The following is a 26,315-nucleotide window of genomic DNA, read 5'->3' on the forward strand; positions in this document are numbered from 1 at the left end:
TGGAGGTTCCCTTCAGGTACTGAAAGGCTGCAATGAGGTCACCCTGCAGCCTTCTCTTCTCCAGGCTGAACAAGCCCAGCTCCCTCAGCCTGTCCTCATAGTGGAGGTGCTCCAGCCCCATGACCATCCTCGTGGCTCTCCTCTGGACCCTTTCCAACAGCTCCATGTCCTTCTTGTACTGAGGGCTCCACACCTGGACACAGTACCGCAGATGGGGCCTCACAAGAGCAGAGTGACAGTCACCTCCCTATCCCTGCTGGCCACCCCTCTCCTGGTGCAGCCCAGGATACTGTTTGCAAACTGAGCTGCCAGAGCGCACTGCTGGCTCATGTTAAGCTTCTCATCCACCAGGACCCACAGGTCCTTCCCGGCCGAGCTGCTCTCAAGGACAAAGCTCTCAAGGAGCCGTGCCGAGCTGGGCCAGAGCTGCAGCACAGCAAAGCGGGTGAGGGAAGAAGAGAGCCCCGCTATTACCGCCAACACCAGGCAACAGCCCAACACCGCTCTGCTCTTTAACCTGCACTAAGGCACAAACCACTCAGCCTGCGTTGTCTCCCTCCCAGCCCCAACACCTGGGACGGGAACGGTCATCAATGACGAGCGGCTCCTGCACAAGCAGCACCGCACGCCCGCTTCGCGCTCAGGAGACAACGCGCTGCTCCTCCTCGTGGCTTGTGACGCCGGACACTTTCGATCACACTCCTCTAGTTACCAACTACAGAAATGATCCCTGAAAGTATAGTCCTAACGCAACAGCCCCAACGCCGACAACCCCACCCACAACCACCCACCTACAACTCACGGACGCCGCTCGCCCCAACACAAACCCGCCCCGCACGCCCCGCCCCGCCCCTCCCCGCACACACCCGCACTCCCGCCGCTTCCCGGCACCCCCGGCCCCGACGCGGGACCCCCAAACAGCCGCGCCGCAAACCCGACACGCACCCTCATTTGCATATTCATCCCCTGCCCACCAATCAGAAGCGCCGCTCTCGGGATGGGCGGGGTCTGGGCCGCCAGCGGACTTGGGAGGAGTTTGGTAGAATGGGGGGCAAGGCTTTCGCTTAGCAATTGCACATTGCAAAGGAAGAAGCTCCTGGAATTCCAGCTCTGAATCCTTCAGATGAGAAACCGGACCGGTCAGCAGAAAGGAAAGCATTCAAGAAAAACCTGACTATACAACACGTGTGTCCAAGAAGCAGAAGTCAAATAACAGGCCCGGCACTAGTACAGGACAACACAGTAACTGCAGTGCATTCGTGTTACTTGCTGTGCAGGATGATGAGCGTGCACATGGTGCGGGATGGATATGACTGCTGGACAACCGCTACTTGTGCAATCGGGGCAGTGCAAGCCCCCCATGTGCTGGCACGTGCACCTAAAACCTAATGAACTACCTTATATTACAGAATCACAGAATGATCAAGGTTGGAAAAGACCTAGAAGATCATCCAGTCCAACCATCACCAATACTTCCCAGCTAAACCATATTCCTCAACACAACATCCAAACGTTTCTTGAACACCCCCATGGTCGGTGACTCCACCACTCCCTGGGCAGTGCATCCCAATGCCTGACCACCCCTTTTGAGCAGTAATACTTCCTAATGTCCAGCCTGAACCTCCCCTGGCGCAGCTTGAAGCCATTCCCTCTAGTTCTATCACTAATGACATGAGAAAGAGGCCGACCCCCAGCTCACCACAACCTCCCTTCAGGAAGTTATAGAGCTGTAAGATCTCCCCTGAGCCTCCTCTTCTCCAGGCTGAACGTTCCCAGCTCCCTCAGCCTCTCCTCATAAGCCCTGTGCTCCAGACCCCTCACCAGTTTTGTTGCCCTCCTCTGAACACAATCCAGGGCCTCAATGTCTTTCTTGCAGTGAGGGGCCCAAAACTGGACACAGAACTCAAGGTGCGGCCGCACCAATGCTGAGTACAGGGGGACAATCACCCCCCTGTTCCTGCTGGCAGTGCTGTTTCTGATGCAAGCCAGGATGCCGTTGGCCTTCTTGGCTACCTGGGCACACTGTCGGCTCATGTTCAGCTGAGCATCAATCAGTTCCCCCAGCTCCGTTTCCTCCACACAGTCCTCCAGCCACTCCGCCCCAAGCCTATAGCGCTGCCTGGGGTTGTTGTGGCCGAAGTGCAGGACCCATCATTTGCTCTTGTTGAACCTCATCCCATTGGCTTCAGCCCAGCTCTCCAGCCTGTCCAGATCCCTCTGTAGGGCCTCACTACCCCCAGGCAGATCCACACTCCCAGCCAGTTTAGTGTAGTTTAGTGTCATCTGCGAACTTACTGAGGGTGCACTCGATGCCCTCATCCAGGTCATCAATAAAGATATTGAAGAGGACAGGCCCCAGCACCGACCCCTGGGGAACACCACTCGTGACTGGTCTCCAACTGGATTTGACTCTATTCACCACCACTCTCTGGGCCCGGCCCTGCAGCCAGCTCCTTACCCAGCCGAGACTGTACCCGTCCAAGCCACGGGCTGCCAGCTTCTGCAGGAGAATAGCATGGGAGACAGTGTCGAAGGCTTTGCTGAAGTCTAGGTAGAGCACATCAACAGCCTTTCCCTCATCCAGCAGACGGGTCACAGGGTCGTAGAAGGAGATCAGGTTGGTCAAACAGGACCTGCCCTTCACGAACCCATGATGGCTAGGTCTGATCTCCTGCTCATCCCACACCTGCCGCATCATCTCCCTCAAGACAATCTGTTCCATTACCTTCCCTGGCACCGAGGTCAGGCTAACAGGCCTGTAGTTCCCCGGATCCTCCTTACAACCTTTCTTGTCAATGGGAGTCACGTTGGCAAGCCTCCAGTCTTCTGGGACCTCACCAGTCAACAAGGAGAGCTGGTAGATGATGGAAAGCGGCTCAGCGATCACCTCCGCCAGTTCCCTCAGCGCTCTCGGGTGAATCTCATCCGGCCCCATGGACTTGTGGCAGTCCAGGTGGGTAGTAAATCCCTGACTGCTTCTTCAAGAACCACAGGGGGTTCATTCTGCTTCCCAGCCGAAACTACCAAGTCAGAGCGTGGGGAGCCCTGGGAATAACCGAGACGACTTTTAAAGACAGACATACAGAAGGCATTCAGAACCTCTGCCTTTTCCTTATGCTCTGGGATCACATTCCCAGCCTCGTGCAGTAAAAATGGGAGACTGAGCACTCAAAGAATGGAATCTGAGCGCTGTTCCGCAGGTCCAGGTACTCTGCCAGGAAGCCGAGCTCCGTGCCGCTACTCTACCATTCACAACTCAATCTGTTTTTTACCATATCATATAAGGCACAAACCACTCAGCCTGCGTTGTCTCCCTCCCAGCCCCACCACGGGGGACGGGAACGGTCATCAATGACGAGCGGCTCCTGCACACGCAGCACCGCACGCCCGCTTCGCGCTCAGGAGACAACGCGCTGCTCCTCCTCGTGGCTTGTGACGCCGGACACTTTCGATCACACTCCTCTAGTTACCAACTACAGAAATGATCCCTGAAAGTATAGTCCTAACCCAACAGCCCCAGCGCCGACAACCCCACCCACAACCACCCACCTACAACTCACGGACGCCGCTCGCCCCAACACAAACCCGCCCCGCACGCCCCGCACGCCCCTCCCCGCACACACCCGCACTCCCGCCGCTTCCCGCCACCCCCGGCCCCGACGCGGGACCCCCAAACAGCCGCGCCGCAAACCCGCCACGCACCCTCATTTGCATGTTTCTCCCCTGCCCACCAATCAGAAGCGCCGCTCTCGGGATGGGCGGGGTCTGGGCCGCCAGCGGACCCGCAGCCCCAAACGGCTTCTCCGCGCGGCGGCACCGGGCAGCGCCTCAGCGACGGGCAGCGGAGACAGACAGCAGAGAGCGGGGCTGACAGCGAGCAGCTTCCGACACAGCCCTGCTGCGCCAACGGACACGGCCGGGATCCAAAGCCGCCCCGAGAGCCGGGCGGAGCGACAGGGCTGGGAAAAGGCACCGTGAGTGCAGGCAGAAGCACAGGATGGTCCCTGTTCTTTGGGGTTGTACGGGGGAACCTCGCTTGAATTTCACAGGAATTAAAGAGAGGGACCCCTGTTTCAGGGCGGAGTTTGGGAGTGGCTTCCTAGGAACAGGCTTGGGAGGAGTCACATTCCTGTCTCCCATGCAATTCTCCTGCAGAAGCTGGCAGCCCGTGGCTTGGATGGGTTCACTCTGGGCTGGGTAAGGAGCTGGCTGCAGGGCCGGGCCCAGAGAGTGGTGACTAGAGTCAAATCCAGCTGGTGACCGGTCACGAGTGGTGTTCCCCAGGGGTCGGTGCTGGGGCCTGTCCTCTTCAATATCTTTATTGATGACCTGGATGAGGGCATCGAGTGCACCCTCAGTAAGTTCGCAGATGACACTAAACTGGCTGGGAGTGTGGATCTGCCTGGGGGTAGCGAGGCCCTACAGAGGGATCTGGACAGGCTGGAGAGCCGGGCTGAAGCCAATGGGATGTGGTTCAACAAGAGCAAATGCCGGGTCCTGCACTTCGGCCACAACAAGCCCAGGCAGCGCTATAGGCTTGGGGCGGAGTGGCTGGAGGACTGTGTGGAGGAAACAGAGCTGGGGGAACTGATTGATGCTCAGCTGAACATGAGCCAATGTGTGCCCAGGTGGCCAAGAAGGCCAATGGCATCCTGGCCTGCATCAGAAACAGCACTGCCAGCAGGAACAGGGAGGTGATTGTCCCCCTGTACTCGGCATTGGTGCGGTCGCACCTTGAGTTCTGTGTCCAGTTTTGGGCCCCTCACTGCAAGAAAGACATTGAGGCCCTGGATTGTGTTCAGAGGAGGGCAACAAAACTGGTGAGGGGTCTGGAGCACAGGGCTTATGAGGAGAGGCTGAGGGAGCTGGGAACGTTCAGCCTGGAGAAGAGGAGGCCTCATTGCTCTCTATAACTTCCTGAAGGGAGGTTGTGGTGAGCTGGGGGTCGGCCTCTTCTCTCGTATCATTAAGGGATTGAAGTCATTCCCTCACTAGAGGGAATGGCTTCAAGCTGCGCCAGGGGAGATTCAGGCTGGACATTAGGAAGTATTACTGCTCAGAAAGGGTGGTCAGGCACTGGAATGGATGCCCAGGGAGTGGTGGAGTCTGGTAGAACGGGGGCAAGGCTTTTGCTTAGCAATTGCAGGTTGCAAAGGAAGGAGATCCTGGAATTCCAGCTCTGAATCCTTCAGATGAGAAACTGGACCGTTCAGCACAAAGGAACACATTCAAGAATTTAGCACAGGACAACACAGTGACTGCAGTGCGTTAGTGTTACATCCTTTGAAGAATAATGAGCGTGCATATGGTGCGGGATGGATACGACTGCTGGAGAGCTGCGAGTTGTACAATTGGGGCGGTGCAAGCCCCTACGTTGAGACTCCTCTGAATCTCAGCGCTGCTCTGCAACCCAGCGTACAACTCCGTGCAGCTCCCCTTCCTATTTGCAATTCAATCTGTTCTTTAACCTCCACTAAGGCACAAACCACTCAGCCTGCGTTGTCTCCCTCCCAGCCCCACCACGGGGGACGGGAACGGTCATCAATGACGAGCGGCTCCTGCACAAGCAGCACCGCACGCCCGCTTCGCGCTCAGGAGACAACGCGCTGCTCCTCCTCGTGGCTTGTGACGCCGGACACTTTCGATCACACTCCTCTAGTTACCAACTACAGAAATGATCCCTGAAAGTATAGTCCTAACCCAACAGCCCCAACGCCGACAACCCCACCCACAACCACCCACCTACAACTCACGGACGCCGCTCGCCCCAACACAAACCCGCCCCGCACGCCCCGCCCCGCCCCTCCCCGCACACACCCGCACTCCCGCCGCTTCCCGCCACCCCCGGCCCCGACGCGGGACCCCCAAACAGCCGCGCCGCGAACCCGACACGCACCCTCATTTGCATGTTTCTCCCCTGCCCACCAATCAGAAGCGCCGCTCTCGGAAAGGGGCGGGGGCAGCGCCCCCTGCTGGGTGCCGCTCCACAGCGACAGGCGCGGTGCGGGAAAGGCCTCGGCAGCGCAGCCAGGCGGAGCTATGGGGAGTTACACTGAAACATCACAGCAGGAGATTTAAGCTGTTCAATAACACTAAGGGATATTTACCTTCAAGCCTACAGTTCATCTTTATCGTCATATTTCTTCCATCTCTAGACAACACCGCATCCAAAGCTCCCTGTGTTATAGTGCTGCTTCCTTTCATTGCCGTGTGCTCAGCTAGCAGCATTTTGCTCCCGAATCGCTGCTTTAGGAACAGATTTCTACTTTTGAACAGCAAAGCACAACTGCACCACAAGCAGGGCTCAGTGCCGGCATTCCTGACCCCACGTCAATAAACACACCGACATCTAAAGCCGTGCTGTAACTGCCCTGCTGAAAACATAAACCCCCTGTGTGTGTTCCTGCGGCCCTGTAGGCCTCACAGCCCAAAGCACATCTCATTAATTAGCGCCATTTGCCAAGAAGGCCAAATACAAGCTTTTGTAAACATATCTTTACAACACAATTGAACTGATGGGCAGTATTCTATCTTTTTTTGTTGCGTTTTTCCCCCTTTTTCCCCTCTGAACCACAGACAGAAGCACACTGCTCAAAGCAGCGCTGTGCTGCCAGGCCGTTCTAAGCGAGTTCTTACCTTTCTTCAGCAGCTTCTTCACCTTCCCGCAGTTCCCCTGCCGGACACATTCGTGCAGCTGAGCTTCCTGAGAGTCTCCTTTCAAAGTGCCGAGCTGCACCGGGCAGGGGATGGGCAGCGTGTGAGCCATCCTGCTCCCTCACATGGAAGCCTCGGCTCCACGTTACCTCAGGCTCCTCGAACTGCAGGAGGCGGATCCATCAGCAGCGGCTGACAGCGCTGCCAACACAGCAGCTCCAACACAGCAGCGCCATCGACCCGCCGCCCCCCCCGCTCCCTAACGGCCTCGCACCGCCGGACCCAACGGCCGCTACCCCCAGTCACGTGCCCACGCTCCTCGCGCCTTCACAACCCGCGCGTGCGCAGACACTTTCCCTCACCCCCCATCCCATCGCGCATGCGCACGGGCCGCTCCGTCAGAGCCGCGCTGGCGCTGCGCGGTGCGGTGCGTGTTGCGGTGCGTGCTGGTTGCGGGGCGGCATGCAGCGGGATGTGGGCGCTTTGCCGCTCAGCCCCGCACTACGTGCCCGCCTGCTGGCCGCCGGCTTTCAAACAGCGCAGGAGCTGCTGGAGACCGGCCCGTGCGGGCTGAGCAAAGGTACCGGCGCGGGGCGGGCTCTCCCCGGCCTGCAGGCCCAGCGTGCTTCGGCTCGGCGCGTCCCCGTGCGGGAGCTGGAAGCGCCTTGCGGGCCGGCCCGGCTCGGAGCAGAGCTGTGCTCGTGTCGGGGCTTAATGCTCGTTAAGCAGCTTGAAGCGCGTTATCCGTCATGAGGTTTCTGCTCCGCGAGCTTCCCCGGGGACATGGGGCACCTCCGGGGAGAGGGCAGCAATGGTCAATGGTTGTACGTGTGCTGGGTGATGAGCACTGAGAAATGAACCGGAGCGATCCGTCACGTTCCTGCTCCTTCCTCAGCTGCACACGTTACACCAAAGGAACCCACGGGAAGTGATAAGAGCTGCTTTTCAGGACACTGAAGTGTGCCCGAACACACACCGCCTTGGCCTTCAGTTGTAAGCACATGAAGGTACCTGCAGGCATTGCTATGCTGCAGGGTGAAGCTGTGTGTGCCGTGCTCAGCCCCGCGCTGCTCGCAGTGATCTCTGGGTGCTGCTGCTGCCTCCAGGCCCAACTTCTCCCAGGGACTTTCTTGCTTCAGACGAGGTTAATCCAACAGCACGCTAATCCAGCAGCACGCTAATCCAACAGCACGCTAATCCAACAGCACGTTAATCCAACAGCACGCTAATCCAACAGCACGCTCAGTGCACGATAGCTGAATTGCTCTCCCTGAACGGCCGCTTTTAGCATCCATTTGCAGATTGCTCGTTGCCTCCTGGTGCCTCAGTGCATCCCTGCTCCAAGTTGTGCAGGTCGGGTGGTTAGTTCTGAACGTGTTGTCAAGCTGTGTGCGTTTTATACTGAAAAGATTCATAGTTCTGTGTCACGCAGCAGAAGTGCCAGGTTCTGCCAAACAAGCTGTGCTTTCTGTTTGGGTTTAAATAAATGGCTTTTATTAAACCTTTCGTGATGTTGTCCCTTCTAGAAATCGGGATCTCCAAAGAAGAGGCGCTGGAGGCGTTACAGGTTGTCAGGCAGGAATGTGCTGGTGATGCTACAAAGACGGCCGGGGGGTCAGGCAGCACCAGGAAGTGCACAGCTCTGGAGCTTCTGGAAGAAGAGCAAGCACAGGGCTTCATCATCACCTTCTGTTCGGCGCTGGACAACATGCTGGGAGGTGGTGTGCAGCTGACCAAAATAACTGAGATCTGTGGAGCACCCGGTGTTGGGAAAACGCAGCTCTGGTATTTCTTCTTTAGATTACTTCTGTGCAACCGAGAATCGCTTTTCCTTGTTGAATTTGAGTATGGTGAGAGTTCGTCTTGTTATCACGGCCCTGTTCCTTAGCAGAAACGTAACTAGTTTAGAGGGGGAGATTTGTCAGGTGTTTATTTATCTTTTTGCCTTTGTTTTCTATGACAGTATGCAGTTGGCAGTGGATGTCCAGATCCCGGAATGCTTTGGGGGTGTAGCTGGGGAAGCAGTGTTCATTGATACTGAAGGCAGCTTTATGGTAGACAGAGCAGCAGATATCGCAACTGCCTGTGTACAGCATTGCCAGCTTATTGCTGAGGCTCATCAAGAAGAAGGTATGTTGCTAAATCATTTCTTTCTGTCTAGTGGGCTGCTTCCAAAGAGAGAGTTTTTGCAGTTGAAGGGTTTCAGCAGCAGTGCTTGCTTAAGCAGTTCTTGCTGCCAGCCTTTTACTTTCATCTCTATGTATCATACCCAGAACTGCGTCAGTGTGACTGTAGAGCCGTACTGCACACTGAGCTGATCTTGTCTAAGGGTAACTATTTTTTCTGCGTGGCGTTTCATTGTGCTGTTCTGGTTTGAAAGCGATTGGAAGAGTTCCTTTTTCACAAGTTAATTTTTCATGTTTGGAGCTCTCCCTTGGAGGCTCCAGCATGTATGTGTGCTAATGCTGAGAGAGCATCTGCTCGCTGCCTTCCTGACTTTCAGACCAGATGGAAGATATGTTTCCCACACTCTTTACCTTCGCTGGTTTATCTTAACAGTGTTTCTGGGAGGTTTGCTGCTATTATTGCATGGGATGGTAGAATAATGAGGGTAGCGGTGTGCTGGTACCTGCAGATCTTTGACTTGGATATTCATCTGTTTATTCTCAGATCATCTAAAGGCTTTGGAGACTTTTTCTCTTGAAAGTATCCTTTCTCACATCTATTACTTCCGTTGCCGTGACTACATAGAGCTTCTAGCACAGGTCTATCTCCTCCCAGACTTTCTTTCAGAACACTCAAAGGTAAGAGTTATTGCGGAACTTAAAGATAAGGGTTATCATGGAGCTACCTGGAGATAAGAGTAATGCATTGGTACATCATCAGCTTGGCAATAATGTATTGGCTGATGCCAGAGTACAAACACAAAGTTTGCTTTCTGTTCCGGTCCCAGTGACTATTGAGAGTCATTAACTTTGGTTACCAATGCTGCCACCATCCTGAATCTCAACTTTCAGGCAAAGGTTCTGTGTTGCCACAGAGGTTCTATCTCTACAATAAGTTATACATCAGCACAAAGCTGCTCTACAGGAGTCTGAGCTGTGTGTGTGTGGTCACTGTGCAGGGGATCAGAATGACCTGGTGCCAGTTTTTTCCTCCCAGAAGATCACGCAGAACCGAAAGCATATCTTGGCATCCAGAAAGTGACTGATTGCTTTCCAGTACATCTTCTGTTGCTACAAGCAACGAAAGCCTGCAGCTTAACTCTTGGGTGGACTACAGCCAAAAAGTTGCCTAGTATCTCGTTCTTAGTGGAATGCTACAAGAAAGGCAGATTTTCTCCACCTCCTTTCCAGATTTCTAGATTCTACACAGCAGATCTCTACATAGCAGATCACTCCCTAGCAGGATTTGGGATAATAAAATGTCTGCCTCGTTGCATCAGAGCACAAATCAGTGTTGTTTAGTTAAATTGGCTTTTGCATCTCATTTCCATTTTTGGAAGCTGTTATGATCTTGAAAGCACAGATGGGAGTCTTACTTTTGCTTAGTATAGTCTGGTATTTCCCTTTCTCTGCCAGTTACTAACGGTGCCCTGTTGTGTTTGCTCTTGTGGAAAGTACATGGCTTCATTAGTGCGGTTACACTGGGCTGCAGTTCTTTGGTGCCATCTGTGCTGATTATCAATGCTTGGCCTGGAGCCTGAAATACTGAAGGTTGCAGGAAAACCATAAGACCTTCTGGTGATTCCTTGGACAGGCTATGAGTGACTTGACAGATTGCTCACTGAAGACCAGATCTCATTAAAATTAGTGTGATCCCTCTGTAGATCTGGAGCTGAAATTGGAGCTACTGGAAAACCTCCAAGGAGGGGAGATGTAGTTGTAAGGGAGAGACAGTGGGTAACATGCATTACTTTGCGATCTTGTTGGTATGAGAAATACCAATAATATAAACAAACAAGTTAGAAAATGTCATTGTCATAATAAACATAATTCATTAGGTCATTAAGACAACCTGACCTGACAGGCATGTGTTACCAAGCTTTCTGAAGTAGATCTAAAGCATTCAAAAGTAGGCCATATTATTTGCTGTTTTGTAGCAAATGCAACCAGGAGAAAGTAAACTAAATTCCATTTTACCTCAGCACATTAATCTGATAGGGAAGCAATTGGACTGTGTAAACATTCCATTCTAATTTGAGTCACGCTCAGATTGTTAAACTGACAAAAAATTACAGCAGAGGAAGATGAACAGGTTCCTAGAAATGCATTTGCAGTAAGGAGACAAAATGGATCAGCAGAACATCCTATTTGAGTTCTAACTGCTCCGTGTTCTTTGTTTTTTTGTTGGTTCTTTTTTCAGTTGGAGCCTCAGGACCATTTCACAGGGTGATATTTGTTGCAGGCTTGTATGTTCCAGCCACAAAGCTACTTTCCAGTAACAAGTGGAATCAATAACACAGGAAATCAGAATGTTCTCGTTTCCAGCTTGTCTTGTACGTTAATGCAAGAACTTGCAGATATTCAGGATTTTAGAGACACCGTGTGAATGCTGAAGCAATCCGTCTCCCTTCTGTATCTCAGACAAATTTGGGTCATCAGAACAGCTACAACAGATGAAATTAGTATACATCAAAATCCCAGACTAATGTTTGTATGGTGTCTCGAGTGTGATGAGCCTGCAGCAGCGTTTTATTCTATCTTCAACTAACGATTACTACAAAAGCAATAATTCAGCAAAGCAAACATCTCCAGGCAAGGCAGATACTCAGCTCCATTACACAGCATCTGCAGTATCTTAAGGCATCTGTTAAAATGCATGTTTCCAAAACAGACGGGATCCATAGAATCTGATGATCTTAACAATGATTGCAAACAACATGTTTTCTAGCTATGGTTTGGGCTTGAGTTTTTTAAGGGAGAAGTTAAAATTAAATAGTGTTCATGGAGAGCTGACAAAAGTAATCTGGTTTTTCTCTACAGCTTTTCCTCAAGGCCTTAAGTCCAGCTTTGTCATTTTGTATTCTGCACCAGGGATAAGTGAGCTTTAAGTGAATGAGATTTGAAACTGGAAAGAGTTGAAACAGCAGCTCTGTTCTGAGTTAAATAATGGAAAGGCTTAGAGCAACATTTTGTTGCTTATGTCTGCATAATGCAGTACTGCACTTAGCCGGTGTGTTTGGAGCTTATGGCTCTTTACCCTGCACTGTTTCATGTGCTGCTGTTTGTCTCCAGTAACAGTAAGTGTTATGCTGCCACACACATCAGAGCATCAAATAGCGTGTTACCTTATATAAAACATTCTGAAGCTCTTAAGGAATCTTACAGCTCTTTATTATCAGTTTGTAGGAAAGTAATGGTTGTTTTTTTTCCTTCCATGTTTAGGTCCGACTGGTGGTAATTGATGGAATTGCATTTCCCTTTCGCCATGACTTTGAGGACCTCTCACTTCGAACACGGCTTCTGAATGGTCTGGCACAGCAGCTGATCATCATAGCAAATGATTATAAGTCTGCGGTAGGTCTGGGGCAGAGTTGCATCATAAAAAGTGTTACTTTGGAATAAATGCATTACAAAGAATGAAGCCACTGATCTCTAATGGTCTACAGAAAGCAAATTAAAGCTGAAGGGATGGCCTTTGCTATAACGTTTGTCATTTTGATTGGGAGTATAGATAGGTAGCACAGGCAAAACTGGATAGATGGAAAAATTGTGGTCTTGCCAAAATAAGTAAATAATGAATAAAAAGCATCCTGGGGATTTTAAATCATTTATTTCATGGTTTCACATAGTCTTCTTTCAGGACATGGTTGGAAATAGAATGCTTCTTTACTATTTTCTACCTTGAAGCACACACAATGAAATACATTGGAATGTTTAGCCGTTACAACTACTGTTAGTTTAAAAATAAACTTTCTCAGTAGAGGATCTGTTCTTAGGAAGGAAAAACAATCTGCTGGAGTTTGCTTTGCTGTTTTGGCACCCATGGAAACCCACTGCTTCCTTCCATGCCATTTGTGCTGGTATGGAGGCCCACCAAGGTGCAGCCCGGTAGCCAGCAGATGGCACTCAGAAGCTGCATCTGTTCCAGAGGTTGTTTTGACAAGTCTTTTGAAGTACAGGAAAGCATTGTTCAGGAATTAGAGCTTACGCAGTCTCAAAATGGTGCTTGCTCCTGTAGCTGTTTCCAGGTGATTTGCTTCCTTGTCGCCCACAACTCTCTCATGCAATTGGCTTTTGTTCATAACTGCTAAAAATAAGCCTTCCTTGTGCATCCTCTATTAGCTGCAGGAAGAGAAGGAGCTCCACATTCTGCTTTGGTTCAGTGGTTGTGCTTACTGCTGAAAGCATTCCCCTCTCCTCCGTGATGTGAATTATGAAGGTTCCTCCTTTTGGTGTGGGCACCAAGGGAGACAAATGTTACGTGACAGCTTCGTTTGCACAGCCTCTTGTTTTGAGCGCTTTCACTCATAAATTGGGTACCTGGTGACCTTGACAGGGAGTGGCTGTCATTGTGTCGCCTTTTTTCTTCTTTGTTCAAGGGAAACATAAATTTTCTATTGAACAAGCGAGCAGTTTAGCACAAACAGTAGCTAAATAAACACTTGATAAAGAAGTGATCAATCACAGGGCTTCAGAAATGGTTTAGTTCAGTGACCTTCTTGTTAGTATTTGAGTTAGACTGTTTGCAAGCTATGTGGAATTAAATTCAGCTGGCATGCCAGAAATGGTTTGACTGGCAGCAAAGCTGGGCAGCGTGAGTGCTCTGATATGGCAGGAAGCAGGTTTCTGTAGTTTCTAAAGCTGAACTCAGTGGGCTGTGCTGGAATGTCCAGAACAACCCTTCTCCAGCAGTGAGATGGTGGAATTGCCATCATCTGTTCAGGATGAGGAACCTTTCTCAGATGTGCAGTGTATGTCTCTGGGCTTTCAGCTACATAAACATTTTGGCATGTGCCCTGTGTGCTCAGTGCTCTTATCTGACTGTTCGAGGAAGAATCATACAAGCGTATCAAACAGTGAAAATCCCTAGAGTTTAAGATAGATACCATTTTTTTTATTATTTTTCATTTTTAATGAACTTTGCAATTAATATTCCTGGCTCTTTTCTGTCTCACCCACCCTCATTTCTACCAGAGATCTAACCTAGACTGTCTGTGAACCTCCTACGAGTGATTCGTGCTGCGAAAACACTCCCCCGCTCTGTCTGTTCACTTCCATCCTGCTTTGTATTGTACTCCCTTGCGCATTTTTAGACTATAAGGTGCAGAAATTCTGTTAATCACCAGGTTTATACACGCTTTGTGCAGTATCAAGGTCACTTAAACCACAGTGACTGCACTGTTATCACTTTATGAAGGGCTAGGACAAGACATGTACATCTAAATGCAAAGCCAAATGGCATTCAGTACAAATACAACGGAGGATAGAAGTTATGTCCCTTGGAAAGGAAGAAATTCAGGGGGAGTTGATTTTGTTTTTATTTTTGTTTAACCCTGAAAGAAATACGTGCTCCTTTCGTGCAAACTGAGAATATATTTTACAGAGCTTCCTTATTTTGTTTTGGCTCTTGAGGAGCAGATGAGGCACCCTTATAGTTTCTTCTCCTTAACACAAATGCTTCATTTCAATTGGGAAGAGTTTTCCTCGAGTAACTACTTGATTGATAAAAACTTCTCAGAAGTGGCAGCCTTCCCTCCCAGTGCTGTGTTTGCTTTCTGGAAATGTTGTTTGTTTGCTTGTTTCCTCTTTCAGGTTGTTCTGACAAACCAAATGACAACAAGGTTTGGACAAAACCAGTCCACGTTGGTGCCTGCATTAGGTAGGTGTTGAGTTTTGCATTGTGTGAGACATCCTTACTTTTGGCATCGGGAACAAAAAGTTGAATAGTAAACTCTGTATTAGATCTATCAGTATTCTTTAGGAAGACAGTATCACGCTCTAAAGAGAAGCACGTGCTACTAAGAATAGTAGCTAGATTTAGACCTGCAGCAAATGTGTTGCAGCTTTCCCCTGAGGATCGTAGGCTGTGCAGGTATTCCAGCTGCAGCAGTGTCAGCTAAGGAGGCCACCAGCCCTGCTGGAGTTTGCTGCCACATCCTTTGTGCTGGCTGAGCTGTTTGTTTGATTGCCTCCCAAACCATTTCTGCCAAAAGTGGGCCAGGTAAGCTTCAGCTGTTTCAATAATGAGTAAGCTGCTGGCAGATGAGGTCATTGAGATGAAACTTGCTGGTGATGGATCATACAAACAATGTAGGAATGGAGGTAGGGGCTTTAAACTTCTACCAGGAAGACTGTGATGAATAAGTTAAACAGTAACAGAAGAACACATGTCCACAGCTTAGTGGTCATACACGTCAAAGTAAACTGCAGTTATCCTGAGTATCATCCACTGCCTCTCCAATGCATTTTAAATTGTTTCTTTTGCCATTCTGCTTGAACATATTTCCATTTATTCTTTGCAAAAGTGTTTCATATTTGATGCACAGCTGGAATGATCTACCCATTAACCTCTGTAGTTATGATACGGAGGAAAGTTCTGTGTGGGATCCTCAACTACAGCCTGCCCATAGTGAATTTAAGGGCTCTTTTTACAGACTATTTTGTCCTGTAATGAGCAGAGTACCTCACACCTCCGTCTTCTACTGAGGATGCAGGGGAAAATAGAACAGTTCTTCTGAAGTAAAGATCTAGACAAATTAGGAGTTAAATGCTGAGCTTTTTCTTCTTACAGGTTGTAACTACGTTATTTTGTGATGCAGTTAAAGGGCACAAATTATCTGTCCAGTGCTTCAGTTTCTGTGAACTAAGTAATGAACCCCTTGTTCTGGAGAGGAAGGAGAGAAAGGAGATGGAACAAAAGCAGAGATGTTCTCAGTGTCTGTACAGGCATTGAACCATTTGGCACAGATGTAAGATAAGATGAACAAATACAGATCATCTCCTTGGAGAATGTGGAACTTTGAGCTGTGCATGCAGATAAAGAACCAGCTTTCAGTACCTGACCCTTTTTTGTCATTTTTGCCTCTTGCTCTCTGAAGTGTTAGTTATTTTTGGCAGCCTTTCTGGCTATAAGCTAAACTAAAGCTGAATAACCAGCAGTGTTTGAGATCTGTTGTGTTTAAGTCATAGGGGACAGTAAGGAGTGTGAAAGGATTCAGAGTAGGCTGTAACTGAAAGACATCAGGTATTGTCTGTTGCGTGTTTTTATTTTTGCGAACGTGTAATTTGACATAACTTCCTATTGACCATAAACTGTCGGTGACTCTCACCAGAATATGCATAACCACACGGTGTAGCTGAACTAAATAGGATGTACTCTTACAAAATTGAGGGTTTGTAGTAGCTGGTAAAAGATTCAAGCGAGGAGGTATTTGGCTCATCCTCAACAGCAGTATGTCAAGTTGAGTACTTTGGAGTGGTCCAAAGCTGTTTTCCATTGGATGTGAATTTATTCCAAAGACTCAAGTGCGAGCGTTGAGCTGATGGATTACAGGATGGCTTTTATGACCCATTCTTAAGGGAGGCTGCTTCAAAAACCTCATCATAAAGGCTGAAGAACCTCATACTTTTCTATGGTTCTTTTAGCCAAAGCTGTTGAGGGATGGGTCAGGAGCCAAACCCCAAGTAAAACCAATCCTGTTGCCTCCCCTGCATATTTTTTTTCCTCCTCATTGACTGGTAAGCTTTGGAAATATCTAAGATTTTACAAGAACATTAATCTCTAAACTCTTACTCATCTTCCTAGCAGAAGGGAAGTTCTTAATTATGATGGGGGGAAAAAAGCACAGATGCTGCAAGGTATTAAGTCAAAGCCTTCTGGAGGGCAGCTCTTTCTCACTAGTGATAGCTAAGCTGGCTGTTCCTAGACATTTCTGCTCGATATATTTAGAAAAGAGGTCAAGTATTAATCTGCAAACAGTTTTAACTCAGAAATGTCTCATTTTACAGTAGCATTTTTTCTCCCATATTCAATGTAGTTGGAAACATGCTGGTGTGGAATTTATACCCATTGTAAAATGTGTTCTGATCTCTGACTCAGAACCGTATCTGATAACCAAAATCTCTAATCTCAATTTCAGTATAATGGAACAGAGCCTGGCAAGATGCCTAGAGGGTCCAGGTCTTCCCTATCATTGAATTGTGTTTTTTCTTCCCCGTGCAGTAACGCATACCAAAGCACACAGGGCATGTGGGCCTGTTGACATGATGGAGATCCAACAAATAAGTGATTTAGAAGTCAGAGCTGTGTGCAGGTTTGCAGCACTTAACCCAAACGACTCTTATAAAATCTAATCCATCTTCGCACTGCTGAATGTCTCATGGGATAAACAGAGGAAAAACACCCAATAAATCTGTCTGTAAATTATCTGAGCTTGCCAGGTGTGAGCTGAAACCGTAGGGCCATTTCCCATGAAATACAGGACCATTCCAAGCTTTCCTCTGTTTTCTTTTCCCTTCACTTATGATTGTGTTCGTTTGCATTCTTCTGTCAGAAGTAGAAGACTGCTTCAGGGGCCCTTAATACTTTAATAATCATTGACTTCCTCCCAAAGCACGTATCCCAAAGGGAGCAATGTTTGCTCATAATTGTGCTTGAGAGACAGAATGCCACGATTTTGAAGTAAGATTCAGACATTCTCCCTGGACTTCTTTACGGTAATAAGAAAGATCTTTTCTTCACAGCGCCTCTGTTTCCAGGCTCTGTCTAATACCTGTCCTTTATTAGGCATACATACATTTCTTTTACAGATACAGAGGCGTTGCATCAAGCTTTATGTAAAACACTGAGATTATTCATTGTTTTGGTCGATTTGATGAATTAGATGTGAAATCCTTGTATGTATGAAAAGGATGGGAGTTGTTACTGCAGGAAAGATGCATGTGTTTAATCATGGGGTTTTTTGTTGTTTTTTTTTGTTTTATTTTTTGAAGACTGGTTTAATTTTGGTTCAATTTATGAAGCTGCCATTTGTTAAAGGAGATGAATAAAAGGGGCTGTCCTTTCTGTTATGCAGGAGAAAGCTGGGGACATGCTGCTACCGTGCGTTTAATCTTTCACTGGGACAACACTCAGAGGTGAGTGAGAGCGTAGTCCAGTAAAGGTACACAGTAGGACTGACAAGTGTGACACTGGAGAATCTTTTTCAAATAGGCTTTAATGGCCAAGCAGGGTTTTAAACTTGACTTTTGTCCTTGGTCTTCCTCACCCAGGCTGTTGAAGCTTAAGAAGAGTTGTCTCATTTGAGCTAAGACAGTGTGGGCTGAACCGTTCTGCTTTTCTTTTGGATGTGGTTTGTTGTCAAGGTGTTGTGCTGTGGACAACCCCATTACTGTAATGGCACTTGCACAGGCACAAGAATCCTTGTTTCTATGGGACTTTGGACCTATCAGAAATTCAGTCTCATCATATTTTGCAAACATGGAATGGAATTTCTTTACTTCAGTCTGTATGGTGCAGTCCATGTAAATGCATTTGATGGTAAAGAAGGCTTCCCGTCTACATACTAATTCTTAGGAAGGCTACATAGGCCCACTGACCCCTGCACCTCAGTGGCAGCTGTTGGCTGTTTCTGTTTTTAAATGCAGCATGATGGCTCTGGAGAACTGGGCAGCTGCATAAAGTTACAGCAAACTGTGGAGGGTTGGAAGGAGAGCCACCTTACTCACAGTGTAGAGTGGGCCAATGGAAGATGGGTTTAGAAGCCCAAAGGAGAGAAGAGGGCCCTTCTAAAGATGGTATAAAGTTTTGCCTGTTGCAGTGAGATCTGTTTGGTTTCTTGGTACTTTTTTTTCACCTCTTCACTGTATTATTACAAGCTTTTTTCTGTTTCTTGGTCATTTGGGTTCTTCTTGCGTTATACCACAGTGCTACAACTTGAGACCTATGAAGCCTTGATTTGATTTCTTAATCCTTTTGCAAACAGTGAGCAAAAATGTTGCTGGAATGTTGTAGCGCACAGTTCTGCTTGTTGAACTTGAAGGGCAGTGACACTTTCTTGTGGAATTTTGTTTTTTTAAATTCTAAGAATTCCAAGGGTGAAGGCAATGCAGGACGCTTACAGCTGGCTGCTTAGTTTAGAATTAAATTAACACTGATTAGTGAACAGTCTTTATAAGGAAGAAATTGCATCAACATGATGATTACAGAACAAACAAAAGTTAATTTTGTATATCCGAAGTGAAGAGCTTTTCTTTCCTTTTCAATACAGCTAGTGATTTTGGAGGTGTAGGCTCCAGAAATAAAACCCAAGAGAGGCAGAAATGTTGTATTTACCACTGTAAATATGCAGCTAATATGGAGCAAGGCCTGCAGAAGCATAGCACTTTGGATTACAGTGGTATGTCTGTAAAAAGCAGAAGTAGGTAGATTCTGTTGCATTTGTAGCATAAGCTACTTGGGTCTGATGGTCTGTTGTGGCTATTCTTGTTTTTGTATTAGGTTACTGAGGTGCAAAGATGACCATTTGAGAATCCATTTGTCTTTTTTTACTGTGCTTTGACTAAATACGATACCCGTCTCTTTTCTTTGCTACTGGAAATGTCAGAGCTTAATTACAAGGGTTCTCGGTGCAGTGAGGAAAGATCCTTTTGAGTCAGAGTTATGCAGCAGAGCTCCAGCTGAGTGCTTGTAAAAGCATGGCTTCTGCAGCTTCGGATTTAGGCTGTTCTGTAAAGTACAACCCACCACTTAGATGTTCTGAGGAATTCCCTGTGTAGCTAATAGGAAGTGGCAGTGTTCCTCAGGCTGTAATTACGTGCTCTCTAATAGAATGGCACCTCAGGGAGGAAAAAAAGAAAAAAACAAAAATAATTAACAGGATCCTTGGCAGGCTGTCCTGGTACAGAGAGAACACTTTCTGTATTGGCTTTGTATTGGTGTAGTTTTGTGCTGGTGGACGTGGTGCAAACTAACAGCCTTAGAAATGGTTGGAAAATCTCTTGCTATTGAGGTATTTTGCAATCTTCTCTCTGTATTATGCAAGTACCTGTTGGGCTACGTGCTGCATAAGCTCAAGTCAAGATGCATTGCTTAGACTCTAAATACATGAAGTCAAGGAAATGTTAAAGAAATAGAAGAAAAGCTATTTACTCCAGGTTATACTGTATGTCGCTGGCAAGGTCAGGCTTAGAAATAGAACATTTTGTTCTCGTTCTGCATCTGCTAGGTTGTATTGCCAGGCTGTGAAACACCCAGGAAAAAAACACTCCCTGGAAGCTTTGGAATTCTTGAGGGGATATCCCAGCATTGAGTGGCCAAGCAAAGAACAGTTGCTTTATGGAGTAGTAGAATTGTGCTTAAAACCGTTTTTGTTTGCATTTTAAGAAAATGGCATTTGAAATTCATTCAGAATTAATATCGTTCCAAGAATGTGAGGAATTGCTGTAATGAAACAAGGCCAGTTAATTGCTCTTTGGTAGTAGGTCTGAATTGTATTTGAGCTGGCAGGTCGCACAGGGGTGGGATTTTGGCATCCAGAGATTATACGACCACTGTGAAAATACATGCAAAAATTCCACTGGTCACCTATCAATTAATGGTGGGAAAACTCAGGTCTGGTTATTTGGTTATTTATGATTATGATTAAACAGACAATAATTATCTTCTTTCTTTTTTTTTAAACCAGGTTGGCAACATTGTACAAGTCCCCGAGTCAGAAGGAGTCAACCATACCATATAACATTACAGTTAGTATTTCTTTTGGGATGGAGATACAGAGATGGGAGCAGAGTGTTGGAAGTAAAGAAACTGTCAGACGCAGGCAAACCTGAGAATGCTGTTTGCTTTCTTCGTGTTGCCTTTCAGCTTCTTCCTGAAGGTAGCCAGGAATACCAGGATGTTTCCAGGTTAATGATGAAATTTACAGGCAACCTGTGCCCATTTCTGCTTGTCCTACTGCTGTGTAGTTTATCTGCCCTGCCCTTCATGTTAACTCTTGGCCTCAGTGCAATTATAGAAGAGAGTCTTGTACTCAGAGCCTTCCTTCAGGAAGCCAGGCTGCTTTCTGTTGTAAGGTTGTTTGTTTCCCTAGTGGCTCTTCACTGCATCTGTTCCAATTTGTCATTCTTAGGACAAGGGTGACCAGAATCATTCATGGCGTTCTAGAGATCTCTGCTCTGAATACATTGCCTGATGTAACAGAGGTCTCTCGTAGCCTTGTCCTACTGCTGACCCTATGACCAGGCCATATATACAGAAGCACATATTATTTTCTTCTGTTGTTACTGTGTGATGATATTCCAGCTGAAGTCCTTATCCAGCCCTTGGTAAATCCTGTGATGGTTTTCTTTTGTTGAGTGCTAAGATACATATTAAGAATATATATTGTTTAAGCTGTTTATAGGTTAAAAAACAAGCACTCAGCTCTTGTGTCTTCCAATGACAGATACATAGGTACATGCCATAACTATTCGCTGTGTGTCCTCATGGAAACACGTTGCCATAGCATTTCCTGCAGATTTTAATGCTGCCCTAAAATGAGGCCCTCAAGCTATTGAGCAGAAATCAAGGGTTGGTTTTCTTTTTTCCACTTCTAAATGGACCCACTATTTTTATTTATTTATTTGTCAGTTTTGTAAAGACTGGACAAGAAAATGGGACTACATCCCAAGGTTGTTTAGATCATGTGATGCAGCTGCGCAGCCCTCTCTGTGCAGCTGCCAAACAGATGGATTCTCTTAGTTTAATTGCCATTTCAGCTTTATACATATTATAGAACAGCTATGCTGTCTTCGCCCATGTGAATGTACACGGTCTTGAAGTACAGTTGAGAGTGTATCCTAATCAAAGATTAGTTACAACTTCAGATTATCCCTGTGTTTTTTCCCTTAATCCTGTTGAGCTGCTTCAGCAGATGTTTCTGTAAGTATAAAATGTGTTATCCCTGTTTCTGTCATGAAAGGCAGGTCTGATAATAATTGTTTGCTGTTACCATTTCTCATTCTCATCTCAGTAGTTAAACTGGAAGATGTAAATATGTGTTCAGTGCTTCCAAGTATGATGCTGGATATCGTGTATAACCAACAGACAGTTTAAAAAACAAACATCCAAGATGCTTAGGCTTATAACTGCTGTTAAATTCAATGCAAATCAGATGGTTTGGTACTTCCTGACAACTGGTTGATCAGTGCTTGTAGTCTGGTGGAGAAGTACAGGACCGAGTGCCTGAAGCTCCAGTTCTTTTCCAGCTGTTTCTTTTCCAGCACACTGGTAGGCCAGCCACCAGTCGAAGCGAGCGTGGAAGCTATGGAACACCTATCAAATGACATAATAGTTCTTTCACAGGCTGGTGAGGATTCATTCTTAAGTGCAGAGTATAGAAATGTAAATTGATTTAAGCACAAGGGAGTAAATGGCTCATCTGATTCATCTAAATTTCCCAGGTAATATGACCTGGTTATTTGATCATGAAAAATAGGGATCCGGAACTTGTATTCTAAGTAAGAATTGTTCATATTTCCCTGAATTTTGGAGGGTCTGTCGGACTAACAATGAGAATGTCCTTAAAGTAATAAAGGCATCAGTTTTGACGCAGTCTGTAGGTGCCAGAAAACACTGAAGAACAACCCAAGATGACTACAGCTGTGATTGGAGCTATGCAGGTCCAAGTGAGCTTTTTTCAGCCTTAATTCTGTTAGCCATGTTTTCTCCATATAAAACTGTTAACAAGCTTTGCGTGTACCTACAAAATTCTTGTTTTCTTTCTCACTGGAGAGAGGCTGTATACATGCCTTAAACTAAATGAAAAACGTCCACACTAAGCAGCCTGCCTCATCATGTTCTGGCCTTTATAGCCACTGGAATGCTTTTACTGAGAGTCTAGCATGCTAGATTAAGTGGATTCTTGGCTTTGATCCACCTTTGTGCCTAGGGGAAATAGCAGAGATTAGATGCAAGCAGCAGTGAAACACTAAACTTGAAGATTTCCCATTATGCTATTTAGAATAACACTTGAGTTGCTTAAAATAGCAGAGGGACCTCACAGGTTCTGCCCTTGTGGCACCTCTTGCTGTTCGTTCCTTTCAAAACATAGCAGGCTACGTGAGGTGAGGCATTTAGAAATAGAAATACAGAGATGAGACACAAGCAAAACATTTTGATTGGTTTTACCTTGGATTCATCTCAGTGCAGGACATAGTGGCATTTTGAAAAAGTCACACATCTGCTAGTGATTCTCCCTGATTTTTCACACTGCACGAAGCTGAAGCGTCAGCCTTCCTGAGGTGTGCTCAGCCCTGCCTTGTCTCAACCTGAGCACTTAGGATCCTCACAACAGTTTCTGATTAACACTTTTTCCTCTCTTAAGTCTGCAGTACAGTGAGTCCTTCACTGAGCTGTCAGCAATGCTCCCTACACAGCATTTGGAGATAAGGCAGCTGAAGGTTTCACATAACGTCTCAATGTTATGTAATAACTGATGACATTTAACTAACTGATGTTTCAGATCTTCCATCTTTTAAAATCATTTAAGATCATCAAACTGTGGGGTAATGTGACAGAAAATACCAATGGTACAAAGCAAAATAGATCACTCTACTCTACTCTCTACTATGTAGCAGCATCTAGTTTTCTATTCTGCATTTAGGTTTTGGCAGTTAAAGTACTCGGCCCATTGTGTCCCATAAATCACTGTGTTGGGACTGTCTCTGCTGAATGCAAAGGCCAATTCAAATATCCATTTCTCTTACAATGTCTCCTCAATGTTTTCAGCTCGTTAAATAGATGCATGAAACAGAAAGAGTTCTTAGAACTGATTTTCAGTGCTGATTCTGAAAGTGGCTGAGGCAGTTAATCTAGTGGTCATCTCAAAGAATCACAGAATTGTAGGGGTTGGAAGGGACCTCTAGAGATCATCGAGTCCAACCCCCCTGCTGCAGAACTTTGGTTTGAATCTGGGACGAAGGATTTGGCTTTTCATTTATTTAAATAGGCAACATAAGTTAATTTGCAGAGGAGCACTGTTACATAGTCATGGGGTTGTTATAGTAAAATGGCAATGGTAGCCTCATTGGTGAAAGGAAGCAGAGACAATAACCAGTGGCCACGTGTGTTGAAAACCTTTCAGTTCTGAGCTTAACCTCATCTAGAAGCAGCCTGCATTCATTCATCTAAAATAAATGATAGCATCATGCCTCATTTGGATCTTCTGGGAACTAGAGTTACTCATGCTCTATATCTATAGAAGTAATATCACATGATTTTACTTATATATTACAGCCCCAGGGCTTCCGAGATGTGCAGCCTCCACCTGTCACCCAAAATGCAGAAGGTATTGAAATGAACCCTCGCAAACGGCCACGGAGAGAAGAGGAAAAATAATAGTGATTCAAAAGAACTATTACAGAAAGCTGCGCTGCATGGGAACAACCATGTGGAGAACATGCAGCCAGAGGCAGCCTGAGAGGTTCTTTAAATTCCCACTCTGGACTTTATTTTATTGTTAAAACTATAATATGAAAATTTTTTGTGGCAGAAAAATTATCTGTGTATGGTATAATTTTACTTTTATAATAAAATCTATTTTATATAATGAGACTTCGGCTTTTTTGAGATGAAGGATACAACTACTTGGGGTTAAAAAAAAACAACAGGAAATGCGAGTATCCAGTGCAGTATGTTTAATGACACCGTTCTTGATCAGTCATCTGTTTCTGTGTGCATCTGAATTTTAACAAGGTCTCATGCAGCAATCTGCTCAGGTGCCTCAAATCAGGGCAGAAAGCTGTGGTGCTGCTGAGAGATGCTTTAAGATGAATGCACACTTTAATGCTATGCCAGATTGGGGCGTTAGCCCTTACCTGCTGCGAAGTCCTTGATCAAGGGCAGTCAAGCACTGTTTTGAACTTCTCATTTATCTTGTGTTGATAACAGCAGAGACAAAAAGGCTAGATTGGAAGGACAAAAGATTTAATGCAATTTTATGTTTCTATTTTGGTGAGAATGTTCTATCACTACTCAAGCTTGAACCAAACTGCTGTTCAGCCCTTAGCTTTCCATATCCTCCTTTTACCAAAGCATCCAGAATGAAAATTCTGTAATTGGAACGTGCTTTTTGTTTGTGGCTTTCATTTAACAAAGAGGAGTATAGCAGTATATTAGCATATATATAGCATAGTATATAGCAGTATATTAGCAGCTTCAGAATCTAAACTAAATGAATGATTATCCACTGAAAACAAACAAACAAACAAACAAAAAACAGCTGGGATTTGTCCTTTTTTATTAACAGAAAAATGGTAAGTTTTATTAGAGGAGAAGGAAGGGACTAGAGTGCAAAATGGTAATTTCTTCAGCTGTGGGAAGTGTTTGTGGGTACACATGCACACGTCTGACCCCCTTTCTGGCACAGTTTGATGTTGTTATAGCTGAGGAAACTCAGCCAGAAGAGTAAATGGAAAATTCAAGTTGTGGGAGTCGCTATCTTTAATTTTTAATTTAGTAACGCTAAACTGACTTTGCCTTGAAATAAAATTCGGCGCTGAAGCTGAGTCACAAAAGCTGCAATAAAAAATAAATAAATAACAAAGTGGCAGTGATTTCTGGCTCATTATAGTATTAAGATATGATTTACATAACAAAATATTAGAAGGGGAAGCAGTCAGCTGCCATGCAGCAAACTGGGCTGTATCAAAATTTTAAAAGCATGAGTCAGGGAGAAGCTCTCAAGCAAACATGACAGAGAGGAAGAAAGACAGCGGGATGCGTGACTCAGGCAAACATTTCAATGCAGGAGACACAGGCAGACAAAAGGGTCCTTCTGCATGTGATGTCAGCAAGCAAATGCTTCATTTGGGAATAATAGCTTCCTACGTATTGCAGCGCAGGAGGGGGAGCCAGCACAGTGTACATGCCTACGTAGCCACAAGGAAAACCATGCACTACAAATGGCGTAGCGATATTTAAGGAGCACTGCTGGTTACTGGCGATGGCTGCTACCTAATCTGTTGGGTATTTATGAAAAAATCCATTTCTGTCAATTCCCTATTTTGATTTAATATCCTCAGCACATCCTTCCATGTGCAAGGACGTATCCAATATGCTACTCATTTCATCTGACTGGTCCTTTTATTTTGTTTGCAGTGGAATAGCAGCCAGAAGCCCCAGCTGAATGCTGATCGTGTTATATACCAAGGCAGATCCTTTTGTCCGAGCAAATGTTACATCTTCCAGTATTCCAGATGCCATAGATGCCATTGTTAAATAAATAAGTAAAAATAGTAGTTATTTGCTTAACGGAGGGAGTTATGAAACATCCAGAGAAATATTAGGAGCTGTCTATGCTGAGATTTATTTATATATTTACTTTAATTGAAGTTATATTAAAAATCAGCTCTGCAGACCAGAACTAGAGAGAAGGATCTGTTGGCGGAGACAAAATTAGATTAAATGAGCCAGATTTTGTTCTCATCTGCTGGAGAGAAGGAAGGAAGCTGTTCCAGGCTTAGAATTGCGTGTAAAGAAATAATTTGACCATTGCCTTACCATAAATCTTCCATGGCAAGTTGGTATTTTCTTACGTCTGCCTGGAATTCTGCATTTCAGAACATCAGTGCACAACAGTGAGCAGCAGAAGAGAATTTTATGACTGCACAAGAAGTAAGATTCTAGCTAGTTACTTCGTGGCAATGAATCAAAACTAAAATAGGTCGGCTGGTTTG

At 46.1% G+C, this 26,315-nt stretch overlaps 2 protein-coding genes and 3 non-coding genes across 7 annotated transcripts in view; 1 reads left to right on the plus strand and 4 right to left on the minus strand.

Moving 5' to 3' along the window:
- The window catches only part of TEX14 (testis expressed 14, intercellular bridge forming factor), a 28,730-nt gene extending 21,768 nt beyond the window's left edge, over positions 1–6,962 (minus strand). The window contains exon 1 of the mRNA XM_072353371.1: positions 6,637–6,962. Within this exon, the coding sequence (XP_072209472.1) occupies positions 6,637–6,766 (130 nt within the window). The 5' untranslated portion in view covers positions 6,767–6,962. The remainder of the gene's footprint in view (positions 1–6,636) is intronic.
- On the minus strand, positions 534–746 carry LOC140261019 (small nucleolar RNA U3). The gene has a single exon (XR_011905655.1). It is a non-coding gene; the product is annotated as a small nucleolar RNA U3 (small nucleolar RNA).
- Positions 3,292–3,504, minus strand: LOC140261020 (small nucleolar RNA U3). The gene has a single exon (XR_011905656.1). It is a non-coding gene; the product is annotated as a small nucleolar RNA U3 (small nucleolar RNA).
- On the minus strand, positions 5,485–5,697 carry LOC140261008 (small nucleolar RNA U3). The gene has a single exon (XR_011905644.1). It is a non-coding gene; the product is annotated as a small nucleolar RNA U3 (small nucleolar RNA).
- A 72-nt stretch (positions 6,963–7,034) lies between the features above and the next one.
- Positions 7,035–25,159, plus strand: RAD51C (RAD51 paralog C). Of its 3 annotated transcripts, XM_072353376.1 has the most exons (10): positions 7,035–7,234; positions 8,181–8,439; positions 8,618–8,784; positions 9,325–9,458; positions 12,042–12,173; positions 14,412–14,478; positions 17,675–17,735; positions 20,285–20,345; positions 20,464–20,504; positions 23,875–24,172. In XM_072353376.1, the coding sequence occupies exons 1-10, from the start codon at positions 7,117–7,119 to the stop codon at positions 23,936–23,938; spliced, it is 1,104 nt and encodes a 367-aa protein (XP_072209477.1). In that variant the 5' UTR covers positions 7,035–7,116; the 3' UTR covers positions 23,939–24,172. The 3 variants fall into 3 exon arrangements, with proteins under 3 accessions (XP_072209477.1, XP_072209478.1, XP_072209479.1); XM_072353377.1 differs by lacking the exon at positions 20,464–20,504 and having other exon boundaries at positions 23,875–25,159; XM_072353378.1 differs by lacking the exon at positions 20,464–20,504 and having other exon boundaries at positions 20,285–20,415; positions 23,875–24,173.
- Positions 25,160–26,315: the final 1,156 nt, after the last annotated feature.

This window comes from Excalfactoria chinensis, chromosome 19, assembly GCF_039878825.1.
Source record: "Excalfactoria chinensis isolate bCotChi1 chromosome 19, bCotChi1.hap2, whole genome shotgun sequence".
Lineage (NCBI taxonomy): Eukaryota > Metazoa > Chordata > Aves > Galliformes > Phasianidae > Excalfactoria > Excalfactoria chinensis.

What these genes read in the sequence shown, in the direction of transcription:
- RAD51C (XM_072353378.1), top strand. Translation starts at nt 7,117, where the DNA reads ATGCAGCGGGATGTGGGCGCTTTGCCGCTCAGCCCCGCACTACGTGCC. An exon ending in CCCGTGCGGGCTGAGCAAAG is followed by an intron (nt 7,235 to 8,180) that starts GTACCGGCGCGG and finishes TGTCCCTTCTAG; the next exon opens with AAATCGGGATCTCCAAAGAA. An exon ending in CACGTTGGTGCCTGCATTAG is followed by an intron (nt 14,479 to 17,674) that starts GTAGGTGTTGAG and finishes TCTGTTATGCAG; the next exon opens with GAGAAAGCTGGGGACATGCT.